The sequence below is a fragment of the Anarhichas minor genome, unplaced genomic scaffold (assembly GCF_050575085.1).
Source record: "Anarhichas minor isolate MPS153535 unplaced genomic scaffold, ASM5057508v1 ptg000086l, whole genome shotgun sequence".
Classification (NCBI taxonomy): Eukaryota; Metazoa; Chordata; class Actinopteri; order Perciformes; family Anarhichadidae; genus Anarhichas; species Anarhichas minor.
Genome location: NW_027466532.1, coordinates 36,970 through 50,128, shown reverse-complemented (window position 1 = coordinate 50,128; position 13,159 = coordinate 36,970). Strand labels below are relative to the sequence as shown.

General features: G+C 41.2%; 1 protein-coding gene across 1 annotated transcript; it reads left to right on the top strand.

Moving 5' to 3' along the window:
* Window positions 1-1,130: 1,130 nt before the first annotated feature.
* Window positions 1,131-12,603, top strand: slc38a5b (solute carrier family 38 member 5b). The gene is made up of 15 exons (XM_076081715.1): window positions 1,131-1,195; window positions 1,292-1,358; window positions 3,493-3,608; window positions 4,725-4,798; window positions 4,981-5,073; window positions 5,251-5,332; window positions 7,359-7,441; window positions 8,259-8,317; window positions 8,864-8,980; window positions 9,197-9,276; window positions 9,723-9,823; window positions 9,932-10,056; window positions 11,301-11,445; window positions 12,282-12,385; window positions 12,499-12,603. Exons 1-15 carry the CDS (start codon window positions 1,131-1,133, stop codon window positions 12,601-12,603), a joined length of 1,416 nt encoding a protein of 471 aa, XP_075937830.1.
* The last annotated feature ends 556 nt before the right edge of the window (window positions 12,604-13,159 follow it).

The following is a 13,159-nucleotide window of genomic DNA, read 5'->3' as shown; positions in this document are numbered from 1 at the left end:
AAATAAAGTTGACTTGATTTGAAATGGAACCTTCAGCATGCGTTTTAGTATCCGTCAATAATTTGGTTTTAAATAAAGTTTGGTCACTGTCTGCACCAAAGTCATTGACCAGATGTAATGTCTGGTTTTGATAAACACCAATTTAAACATGCTTATTATTTTTTCACTGTGGGCCAAAGCCAGCGGGGCTAAAAATATGCAGTAGTAGTCCCCACCAAGTAATGTATCACAATGTTTTTAACTGTAGTGGCAGTTGTTAGGTTCAAGGAACCTCTAGACTGTGGGGAAACCGCATGTAATCCAGCCTCTTACACAAAGAGAACCGGTTTCAATTATAAACAAAGCATTTAATACCTCTCATGCTTTACAGTTACACCGAATATGACCTGCTCACCCCAAAAACGTTACCACCCACCCAGTGGTACAGGAGCAAGAGGCCGGAATTTCTTTCTCTCCCGCCTTACATAGTTCAAAAAACATCCCATAATGTCCGTAGTTCCTATTGGCTAAATCCAGTTGGCTCCTCCTCCTCGCAGGACCCTCGCACGGGTATGACCTGTAATTGCCTGTCTAGAAATCTATCTGTCCCTTACTCCCAACATACTATTCTTTACAGTTTAAAACATTCAATGACTGTCTTTTATGGCTTAACACTTCTATGGTAAACATTCTATATAAAGATAAGGATTTGCAACTTTTGGCAACAACCTTCACAAGTTTCACAAGCAAATATAAAGGTGCTACTAAGATACACTTCCAACTACAAATTCTAAAACTACAAATCCTAAAACACTTCTACAATTATGAATCTTCTAATTATGTATTCCAAGACACTTCTAATTATGATTTCTTATTTATGAATCATTAAACACTTCTATTATAATTTCTTAAAACAGTTCTAAACCCAAATTTCCTACACTATACATATGCACAAAACATATTTTAGTTCCAGCTAAAGCAGTTTGATGAGGTCAGTGTTCTACAGTCAATATGACACGATAAATGTGCAAACATTCTGCATGAGCTGTTCTTGAATTCTTGAGTTTTGTTTCTTCTTTTGCAGATTTTCACCTTTCAAAAAAATTACATCTATGTGACGGAATCAGTCCACATATGTTCCTGTCATAAGTATGGAGCTGCAGAAGCTATCGAATGGAAATCACCACCATGACGCTGCTGTGCCTGTGGAGGGAGGGTATGTTTACTGCTGTGAATTCTTGCTGAATTAACCATGTTCATATACTTTCAAGTTGTGCAGTGTTTATTTTTTGGTTTGTGATGGATATTACAGAATGGCACCAGAGGAAGAAAAGTTCCTGCAGCAGAGTGATGGATCAAAGAGACCTCAGTTCACAGATGTGAGTATGAGACAAAGGCAGAGGCCAGTTCATTTACACAGTAGAATTCAGAACATTCCACATTTATTTTTTACTTGCAAAAGTTTTGTTCTCATTATGTTCTGAGGTACTCTATTAAAACTGTTGTGGAGGAGTGTTGGATTTTAGTCTACAGATGGTGATTAATGTGTTTGGATGAAATGTCCTCCATACACCGGGCCACATGGCTTATGGTTCAATTATGACCAACAGTTAGACACCTCATCAGATCATCACATCTAATTCCTCCTTTTTCTCTATTGTATTGAATCTGAGCACTGTTCTCAAGTCGACCAGCAGCAGCCTGTGCCTGGTTCACTCATTCAGTGTCTGCAATAACTGTTTATATAAAATAAATGACATTTCGGAGTGAATTTTATAAAGAATGAAGAACACAGACATCAGTCATTCCTCCTGTCCTCTGTCCACCTACCTTCTGTCCTACTGCCTTCTGTCCTCCTGTCTTCTGCCTTCCTGTCTTCTGTCCTGTCTTTTGCCCTCCTGTCTTCTGTCCTCCTGCCTTGTGCCCTCCTGTCTTCTGTCCTCCTGCCTTGTGTCCTCCTGTCTTCTGTCCACCTGTCCCCTGTCCTCCTGTCTTCTCTCTACTTGTCTTCTGTCCACCTGTCGTCTGTCCACCTATCTTCTGCCTTCCTGTCTTCTGTCCTGTATTTTGCCCTCCTGTCTTCTGTCCTCCTGCCTTGTGTCCTCCTGTCTTCTGTCCACCTGACCTCTGTCCTCCTGTCTTCTGTCCTCCTGTCTTCTGTCCACCTGACCTCTGTCCTCCTGTCTTCTGTCCTCCTGCCTTATGTCCTCCTGTCTTCTGCCCACCTGTCTTCTGTCCTCCTGTCTTCTGCCCTCCTGTCTTCTGCCCTTCTGTCTTCTGCCCTCCTGTCTACTGTCCACCTGTCTTCTGCCCTCCTGTCTTCTGCTCTCCTGTCTTCTGTCCACCTGTCTTCTGTCCTCCTCTCTTCTGTCCACCTGTCTTCTGTCCTCCTGTATTCTGTCCACCTGTCTTCTGTCCCCCTGTCTTCTGCCATTCTGTCTTCTCTCCTCCTGTCTTCTGCCATCCTGTCTTCTGTCCTCCTGTCTTCTGCCCTCCTGTCTTCTGCCCTTCTGTCTTCTGCCCTCCTGTCTACTGTCCACCTGTCTTCTGTCCACCTGTCTTCTGCTCTCCTGTCTTCTGCTCTCCTGTCTTCTGTCCACCTGTCTTCTGTCCTCCTGTCTTCTGCCCTCCTGTCTTCTGCCCTTCTGTCTTCTGCCCTCCTGTCTACTGTCCACCTGTCTTCTGTCCACCTGTCTTCTGCTCTCCTGTCTTCTGCTCTCCTGTCTTCTGTCCACCTGTCTTCTGTCCTCCTGTCTTCTGTCCCCCTGTCTTCTGCCATCCTGTCTTTTCTCCTCCTGTCTTCTGCCATCCTGTCTTCTCTCCCTCTGTCTTCTGCCATCCTGTCTTCTCTCCTCCTGTCTTCTGCCATCCTGTCTTCTGTCCCCCTGTCTTCTGCCATCCTGTCTTCTCTCCTCCTGTCTTCTGTCCTCCTGTCTTCTGCCCTCCTGTCCTACCGGGTTTTGGAACACATCCCTATGTTTAGATAACATAAAACGTGTTTGGCTCTCACTAGAGCCAGTTATGAATGAAGTTATGAATATTATATTCCATTTCTGCTGATTAATCCCCCTAAATGTTACACACTGTTCCTTTAAGGGCAGTTTTCTTTTTCAATGAATTCAACTTTTGTAAACCTCAGTCATATACTAGTACGTGCCATGTCATTAACATGTCAATTCGTACATTTTGTAGTGATCTAAGGCCACCATCGTTACCTAATATTGTGTGTGGATTTGTTGTTTTACTGTACACCTATTGCAGCGAGATAACTAAACAAAACAAAACTGTTGTTTACATAATCAAGACAGCACGGATTTCTCCTCAAAATACAATGGCAACATAAAAGAGTTGCATGTCAAAGGATGTTGTAGAGGACATGATAGCATGATTTATGTGTTGACACTACACACTATACATGAATTGTGATGTCATGTCACAATATGCATCCTAACATGAAGTCATTATTGCTATTGTGTCTTAGAAGTTAATATTCTAGTCCTGCATGTTTTCCAGTTTGAGGGTAAAACCTCCTTTGGGATATCCGTCTTCAACCTGAGCAACGCCATCATGGGCAGCGGCATACTGGGTCTGTCGTACGCCATGTCCAACACCGGCATCGTCCTTTTCCTGTGAGTACCAGAAATATACACACTTCGGTACAGGGAGTTCAACACACCCACACACACACTCTGTACCGCAGTAGACAAACAGACACACGAGAGGAGACAAGGTCAATGTTACATAACACTTGGTTATTGCTTATGTCATGTATAGTTATGAAGTATTAGAAGTTACTGGAATGGCCAATAAATTTTATCAAACGTTAATAGACAACAGTGAGGTGATTTGCCTCTAATCTGTAATGCAGAAAGCTGGACTCTTCATTACCAGCTGCTGGTAATGTTTTCACCTTATGAGTCTGTTGTGAGTCATCGTGACAAAATGTTGTTCTGGAGACACCTACTGTAGTAGGAAGTACAGACTGTCTACCTGAATGAATATATATATGTATATATATATATATACATATATATATATACATATGTGTGTGTGTGATAAAAAACACAACAGTCTAATAACTAGAAAGGTAGACTCAGTAGATCTCCGCAGGTGGGTCCATATTTGTCAAACCCCCGTCTGCAAGTGTATTAGACGTGTTTTCACACAAAAGATACGCTCTCATTTTATTCTATGCAGATCAGTGGCCCCTACCAGCCAGGGGCCGGATTAGAGTAGTGAGTGAGAAGTCAGCCGTCAGCAGTCAATCATTGGCAGTATAAAACAGTCAATAAAAGGTGTTTTGAGAAAGGTACTTGAGCATGCAGCCAAAAGTAAGCACCCAAAATATTATGCAGTCTGGTGCAGTTTGGTGCAGCAGTATAGAGATGCATACTCACATGTGCAGAGATAATAAGCACGCAGGGACTGTTCACTCTAAATTATGCAGCCTTTCAATTTGGGTGCAGCAACAGAGAAACTAATATATGAACTATATTTGTGGTAACCTGGCTGGACAACTGAAATGCCCTTTTTACTTGGCTCCCTAAAAACGACATATCTCCAGTAAAAGCCAGACTGTAACAGCTGTCTGCAGCTTTTAGAACTTATTTCCAAGGCTTCAAAGAAGAATAAGCTTTTTCTAAACTATAGCCCAAAAGCTGTTCAATACGCAAAATACTGAAATCAATCAACATGTAGGAATGACATTCATGACATTACCTACCATACCTGTTTGTGTTTTACAGGATCCTGCTGACATGTATCGCCTGTCTGTCCTGTTATTCCGTCCATCTGCTCCTACGCAGTGCTGGAGTTGTGGGTGAGGCTTCATAAATGTGGAAAATATTGTCAGAAATCTTAAACTTGTCAAAGGGCCATTCTTTTTGTCTCGTCACTTCCCCTCTCTTGTATCAGAGGCCAATTCAGCTAATAGTCCTGTACATGTGTCAGAATGTCCGCAGTCAGTCAGGTAACATGGTTCCTTGTTATTGCTCTCTTCAGGTATTCGTGCCTACGAGCAGCTTGGCCTGAGAGCTTTTGGTCATCCAGGGAAGATCATAGCAGCTGTCATCATCACGCTACATAACATTGGAGGTAAGACACATGTATATAGGTAAGGTAACTGTCATATGAGTAGGTGGGGATCATACCTCTTGCCAAGGGAACCAGATGTGCCAGAACATCCCAGTTTTGATGGAGCATGTAAAGACATGTGGCCATGTACACTAATAAACTCTTTCTTCAGGCTGTCTATGCTTTCCTCCCTTGCAGCCATGTCCAGCTACCTGTTCATAGTCAAATCTGAGTTACCGCTTGTAATCCAAGCCTTTCTTGGCCAGACATCCAGCACTGGGTAAGTACTGCTAAAATCTTTGAAATCAACAAAATGTATGACATTCAATATCAGTTTCATCTGTGTGTGCCCATTCCAGAGATAGGTCCATGATAAAAGATGAAAGAGAAAAAACAACAACGTGTCCGCTTCTCTGTACGTCACTCTCACATCTTACAAATATATAGTTTAATTTGAAAAAACTATGAAAATGATGCATTTGTTGGGGACTATCTCTAGCAGTGGATCTCTCCACATTTGGTTCTATAGTGACAAGTTCAGTCAGCCAACTCACATTTGAGCATAGACTGTAAATATGAAGGCAAATCACTGTCAAAATCTGAGAGCGCAAATGAGATCCATGCGCGGGCGAAAATCAAACAGCCGCGTGCGTATTTTACTTTGACACAATGTTTACTGAGGTAATAAATCAAGTGAGAAGTATAGTTGTGGCTCAGGAAACACTATGAACAGCAGCAGAAGGTGACAGCATACAAAGCTTTCAGGTGAGGGCTGTGGCGGCAAATTGGTGAGCAGAGCACCACCATGATCAAAAGGGTGCGTTGCAGTGAGAGGACTAGGTCACATGAATGTAGCAGCTGACTTGACTGTCTGAACTAGCTCTCAGGCTTCCCTTCACTTCCTGCAGCAGGACGGTATGTGAAGGACTGAGTCAACATAAACTACATCGTGTGTTCATGGTGATGAAGGATCCTTTCAGCCAGTGGAGCCAGACAATGGAGCTCTTTGGCAAAAGACATGTCAAGCTTTGATAGACACACGGTACTGGTTTGTAGATACGTTCATGGTTGGTTGAGTCTGAACATGAGATTTGTTGACAAGAAGAAACACAGAATATCAGCCTTATCCTTTAACATGTGTAGAAATAGATATTTAAGTTAGACAAAGCAATTTCAGTCCGAACAACATCTCCATGGGCCTAGAGACTGTGTGCAGCATCTCCTGCCCTTATGATGGAGTTGACTCATGTCATGTGAGATGTATTTGGGATGTCCTCTGGAGCATAAACTGGTATCATTCTCATATCTGAAAACTGATATAATTCTTCTTATCTGACTCAGGGGAAGTCAAACACATCTTTTTATGAAAATGTCCTTTGTGTTCCTTTAAAACAGCTCTAAAATAGATGTTTTTAGTCAGCTTGCACTGTCTACTGTGCATTATATTGTCCTTCAGTTGTCCTAATAAAGTCTCATATATGAGTAAAGCTTGATATATAATGACATCACTGCACTGAAGATTGGTGTTGTTTTATCATTTTGACCTGAGTTTGTGTTTCCCCTGCTTCACTGAACTCAAACCAAACAATCAACTGAATGTTGTAGGAATCCTTCACGGTGTTAAGGTGGGGGGGGGGGGGGGCCACAGTTCACTTGTGCTTTGTCCTGGGAATCTGTATGGTCAGCCAATAGAAGCACTAATGCACTGTGTTCAGGCATTGAGAAGAGCCATTACCCTGCTTTATACAAAATGAAACTACCAGACTACAAACTGCAGCATCACTCTCACTGTTGACAGTTTGTGACTGCTGTGCTCAGTGTGACTTCATTGATTAGAACTGACCTGGGATCTGACTCTGCGAGGCATTTTGCTGAACAGAAAGCTAATATGACCATTTTTACGTGCTGATATACTTGTTTTTAACTCAACTTGTGAGTGGGCATAATAGATTGCATTCCTTGTCGTTATCTCAGCACTAACAATACGGTGACTTTCTATTGTGTCGCCACCTTTAGTTCTATTTACACTGTACTAAAGAAGAGATTGCTTAAACCTCAGAAGTAAACTCAATGGACCAAGGCAAGTATGTGAACAATGACTCTTACATCGCAGCTACTTGTTGAAGTGTATGAGTTACTAAAAAGCAAATGTATCACAACTTCACAAGGCTGTACTTAACTTCCTGCCCCCGGGACAAATGAACAGATTGTCATTTCAGTAAAGAACTGACCTCTAAATGCAGTCTGAGAGTCTTTTTTACATCTATGTTGAACTGTATGTGTGTGATGTCTTGTGTCCTGCATAGTGACTGGTTCATGAATGGAAACTACCTGATCATCATCGTCACTATCTGCATCATCTTCCCACTGGCCCTGATGAAACACCTGGGTATGCCACTTCCTCTCAGTTTGATCATACTCACTAATTCCTCAGAGTTATGATTTTGACAAGGCCATTGATTATTCAAGAGAAGTTAACCCCTCTGTTCTCTCATGTAAACTGAACTTAATACAACCTTCACATCTTTGGCTTTGTATGAATGTCCTTTCTGTCTGTCACTTTGTGTCGTCTTGCTGTTGTGTCTTAACCCCATGTAGACATGATGATATGAAAATCGATAATCCTAATAATTGTGATTCACGTTATTATTTTGATAATCATCAAAAAATGGCACTACAACATACTGGAATCACTTGACCTTCCATTTAGTTCAGAAACAAATAGTATTATAAATACTTTTATTGCATCACCGAAAGGACACATCTTTTAGTGAACATTCTTTTAGTGAAAAACAAATAAACAATAAGGAAATCATAAAGCACAAGGTCTCCACGCATGAATTAACAATACATTAAAAAAATAGCTACATTGATGTGCAAGTCTTTTCTTTCTTACATGATCATTTCTTTATGTTGAAATCAAGCTCTATAACATCGCTAACAGATTGACAGCTTTTTTAAGTCACTCATGTGACTATGTTCACGTTTATCCTGATACTAGAAATTCACCAGGACCAACTTATTGTGAGTTTTCTTCATCACAATAAAATTGTACGTCCCATCCCTAACCTTATGTCTCAATAAGGTTACCTGTCTAAATAAAGGTTCACTTTTTCTTTTAAAGTCATGTTAGGAGACAAAAGATCTATTCTGCTGTTTTTTTGTAGCAGAGATGTGTCTGAGGGTTGTCTTCTTGGGTCCTGCAGGGTATCTTGGTTATACCAGTGGCTTCTCTCTGTCCTGCATGGTCTTCTTCCTCTCTGCGGTGAGTGTGTGGGTCTTGTCACCGTGCATTACTTTATGGCTGTTGTCACGGCACAGGTGGTTGTTGAGAAATGGTTAGGGTCCATGGCATATACTGTGTGCTTGTTGCAACCGTGACACTTTAAAATCTCAAACACTTTATATATCATGTTATAGTTATAGATCATAGTGAGAGTTATTAGGTCATGCTGACCATGTATTTCTATTCTTTTATTGTTTACCTGGTATTTAGATGTCCAAATGTTATGAAATGTAATTCAAATTGTAAAGTTTTGATTCAAGAAAAGTAAATTACCAAAACTACAGTATTGAGGCAGAATATATATATATATCTTGTTTTGAATGAAGAGGTTTAAAAAGCTTCAACCGCCTCACAAGGATCTGCAGGCATGTCTGGTGCTCTTAGAACAAGGTCAATCTTGTGTCAGCATTGACTACTGTTTCAACGCTACGTGCGTCTTCATCTGTGTCTGAGATGTATCTTGGTTTAGGCAGGAGAGGTAGCATTTGTTCTCCCTCCTCAAGCTCTCTTTCTCTGTTCCATCAGGTCATCTACAAGAAATTCAACATTGCTTGCCCTCTGGAAGTGTTTGGCAACTACTCTGTGAACACAGCCGCCTCAGAGGACACATGCGCTACCAAATTCTTCACCATCAACCAAGAGGTCAGAGATGAACTCCCTGAAGGCACACACAAATTACCATTTGCATTTTAAGTGTTCATTTACGACGAGCTCCGTTCAGAGGACTGCGGTGTGCTCTGAACATGTGTGTGACCAGGAACTATTTGTGGGTGCATCAGATTACGCATACACGGCTGGACAGGGCTCGTGCGCTTCCTGGAAAGCAACCTAGTGAATTTCCTCTGACTTGATTTGCAGACGGCGTATACCATCCCGATCCTGGCATTTGCTTTTGTATGTCACCCTGAAGTGCTTCCCATCTACACTGAACTGAGCAAGTAAGACGCACAAATTATTAGATTCTTACATTCTTCACATACAGTACACAGCACGCACTTCCACAGCACACGTGAAAAAACATTATTGACAGTAACATAAAGACAGAACGGAATACCCTTTGGTGCATACCCTTTCTTGCTTTTAAAGTTGCACTCAAAACCCCCAAAAAACTACCCCAACTTGCCGTTAATGAAAACCAGTTTAAGGATGATTCTGCTTTACAACAACTTGGGTGTTCTTTTTGTTGTTTTTGCCATCACTTCTGTCAGTTATAATGAAATCTGGGAAAGCGGCAACATTGCTAAAAAGAAGTCAGATGGGTCCAGAAACACAAGCAGTCAGGAGACAATGGAAGTTTTTTCAGATTATCTAAACCAGTGAGAGCACCGAAAATGTCTAAACTGGGTGTTTGTTTACAAACATCTGCCATCTTGTTCCCCTAAAGTCCAACCAAGAGAAGAATGCAGAACATTGGCAACGTTTCCATCCTGGGCATGTTCATCATGTACTTCTTCACCGCCACATTTGGCTATCTGACCTTCTACGGTAAGAGCAACGTCTCATTAAGTCAGCTATCTCAGTCTAATGATAGTGAGGCCTCACATGTTTTGTGTGTGTGTGTGTGTGTGTGTGTGTGTGTGTGTGTGTGTGCAGAGAACACTGAAGCAGAGCTCCTCCATACCTACAGTAAGGTGGACCCTCTGGACACTCTGATCCTGTGTGTTCGTCTCGCCGTCCTGGTGGCCGTCACTCTGACTGTACCCGTGGTCTTGTTTCCTGTAAGAACATGTCTGGCCTTCACACACACATCCAGCTGAAATTCTCTGACACTGACCAGAAAAGCCTGCGCCTTTTTGTTCTAAATTACATACAAAAGTAAAGTGGACAGGGTTCTGTGAACTCTCACTTCTCAAACATGCAAAGGCCAGTCTCTAAGGAAGGCCAGGCAAGAACATGTCAATCAGGAGAGACTTCTTTAGAATTTAAGAATAATTTATTACACAAGCATAAAATTTGAATAGTGCAAAGTCTTTGACGATTGGACTCCATCCTGAAGTATGATAATAGAGGGGTAGTGATGCTGAGGTCAGATAAGGCAGAATCCCCCTGGAGTCCAGACACCAATGGTGGTGAAGATGATGATGAGGAGCGTGACTGTGATGCTGACTGGAGGTAATTGTGGTGGAGGAGGGTCACATCTACTTAGAGCTGAAATGACAACTGACAGCAGCAGAGAGGAGAACACTATTTAAAGTTTGACAGCAATGATGTGATTGGCTTAAGGAAACTGTGTGCAGAATCTGGTTGGTTACTTGTGGTTACTGACTGTATATATAATAAGGAAGCCTCCCCGCTTAAGCTGCGGGGAGGCTTTTAATGTGAAACATCTGTGCAGGAAGCTTTACTAGATACTGCTCTCATTGTCACTGGGATAGTTTACTGGGACAATTAATGGAACTGAGCCATCTTTAATGTTAATAATTCCACCTGAGCTTTTGGACTAGTTAATGAGGTCCATTGCTCAAAATCAAAATATGGCACGCATTAAAGTAATATAAAAACGTTTGCAGTGACAAGATTTTGAGATTATTATGAGATCTTTTGTTGTAATTTGTTTGTTGTGATCTTTTGTCTTAATTACAACAAAATATCTCATAATAATCTCATAAATCGTAATTATGAGATATGGAAGCCATAATTACAACATATGGCCTCCCTTTGTATTTATTTATTAGTTTGTTTGTTTATTTATTTATTAGTTTATTTGGGGAATGCTATGCACTTCTGTACTTTTCCAACATTTGTAAATGCCTCAAATGGACTTGGATTGTACTGGTTATACTATCAGCAAAATTTCTAACTTATCACATCCATATTTTAATTCTGATGAATCATCATGCGTGATATAAGATATTCCCTTGCTGCTCTGCTCTGATTTCTGACCTACAGTTCTTCTGGTGTTTGACACTCTGACTTGATAGCCGAGCAGCATTGTGCGTCCTCACGTCTGTGTTTCTGTCAGATCCGTCGTGCCCTCCTGCAGCTGCTGTTTCCAGGGAAGCCCTTCTACTGGCTCCGTCACATCGCCATCGCCATGTGTCTGCTCTTTGTTGTCAACCTGCTGGTCATCGTCGTTCCAAACATTCGGGACATCTTTGGCATTACTGGTGGGATATTAGACTTGGAAGCATTAAAAGAGCCTGAACAAAAAGGGGCATTTGTGAAAAGAGACATTTCTCGTCAAATTCATTTCTGATTTTTTAATAGTTTTCTCCCACTAAATAATTTTTCCAGAATATATATATTTTTTATATCGGCCATTTTGGAGTTCCATATCAATTGAGAGCAAGTATACATCAGCCTTATGTGCAGTATAGAGAGTTGGAGCAGACTTCAGTTTTGTGGAGGGTTCCGGATATGTTTTATTATTCAGTTGTTGGTTCTTGTCTGGCTTCTTGTGTGAAAAACTGTTGACTTTAAAATACTACTGTTGGTTTATAAAGCACCCTCATCTGCTGCTACTTTCTGAGTTCGGAGTTATCATTAAAGTGAGGCTACATCACTTTTGCTGAATGGCAAATGTAGAGAAGAGTCATAAAGTCCAAGAAATGATTCAGTAAGATCAGTCACACAGGAATTACTATCTAAAGTCTGCAAACAGTAGCTAACATTAGCCTCCATAATCTACTGGTCATACCTGACTGTAGCAGCAAATCCCCTGAGGGTATTAACTTGGCGAGGATGTGTTTTACTGCTGATGAGTTCAACTCTTCAGTTGTAAGCAGAGAATTGTGTTATTTCTTCTTTTTTTAAAGTTATGTAGTATCACTGTAAAATAAAAGCTAAAAATGTTCTGTCAAACCAAGAAAAATGCATTACACAGTTGGCCTAAGCACTGGAGTTTCAGCAAAGTACAGATTCACTCGTATTACAGTCAACAGCTTTCTCTGAGATAAATTCTGTTTTACAATGAAATGATTTATTGTGCCTCCTCTGTGTCTAGGGGCAACCACTGCTCCCAGTCTGATCTTCATCCTTCCTGGACTGTTCTACATTCGCATCATCCCCACTGACCAGGAGCCCTTGAACTCAAGACCAAAGATTCAGGTAGGTGTGTGTCTCTCCCTGACTGGGAGGGGTGACCCAACAACAGAGTTATTGGACGTAAAACTAAGTGGGCCTGGTGATTCTACATTGTCATATCTTCTTTGGGTTTTCAGGCTGCGTGTTTCACAGCGCTGGGTTTCATATTCATGATCATGAGCATGACGTTCATCGGGCTTGACTGGATGAGTGGAGAAAAGCGAAATCTCGGCAGCCACTAAAGTGTACCCCAATACAGCAGCCCAGATTCAACCTACTGCTAGAAGGCTCAAGGCTTTTGTTGGACTGTTTTTATTAATCATAAGAACAATCCGTTCCTCCAGAGTGATGAGAGGAGCCCAGTCTTGACTGACCCAGGTTGACATATACAGCATCCCTCACAGGTGGTGTTCTTCTGTTCTACATGATGAGCTGACAAACATGTTAACTATGGAAGCCCTTCAATCATTCAAAGCTATCTGTCTTAACAGAGGCTAAATGTGGTGTAGAATAACAGAAATATTAAAAACATCTTTAATTAAAAGCTAAGTTCGATAGAGAACATTTATTTATGTGCTTGATAAAAATACATGCGAGAGTATGAGGTTATTAAATAAATTCCCTTCAATTGATGTATTGTGTACTGTGAGTCTGCAGAGCAGTATTTGGTAAATTGGTCAAATTTTTTATTTTGGTTTACATCAGCGAAAAGTCAGACATGACGTGTATACAACTGTGAACCAATTCGTTTTGTGATTCATTTGTGAATTTATTCTGGATAGCATATGTGGATATTGT

What these genes read in the sequence shown, in the direction of transcription:
- slc38a5b (XM_076081715.1), top strand. Translation starts at nt 1,131, where the DNA reads ATGGAGCTGCAGAAGCTATCGAATGGAAATCACCACCATGACGCTGCT. An exon ending in TCTTCACCATCAACCAAGAG is followed by an intron (nt 8,981 to 9,196) that starts GTCAGAGATGAA and finishes CTTGATTTGCAG; the next exon opens with ACGGCGTATACCATCCCGAT. An exon ending in TACCCGTGGTCTTGTTTCCT is followed by an intron (nt 10,057 to 11,300) that starts GTAAGAACATGT and finishes TGTTTCTGTCAG; the next exon opens with ATCCGTCGTGCCCTCCTGCA.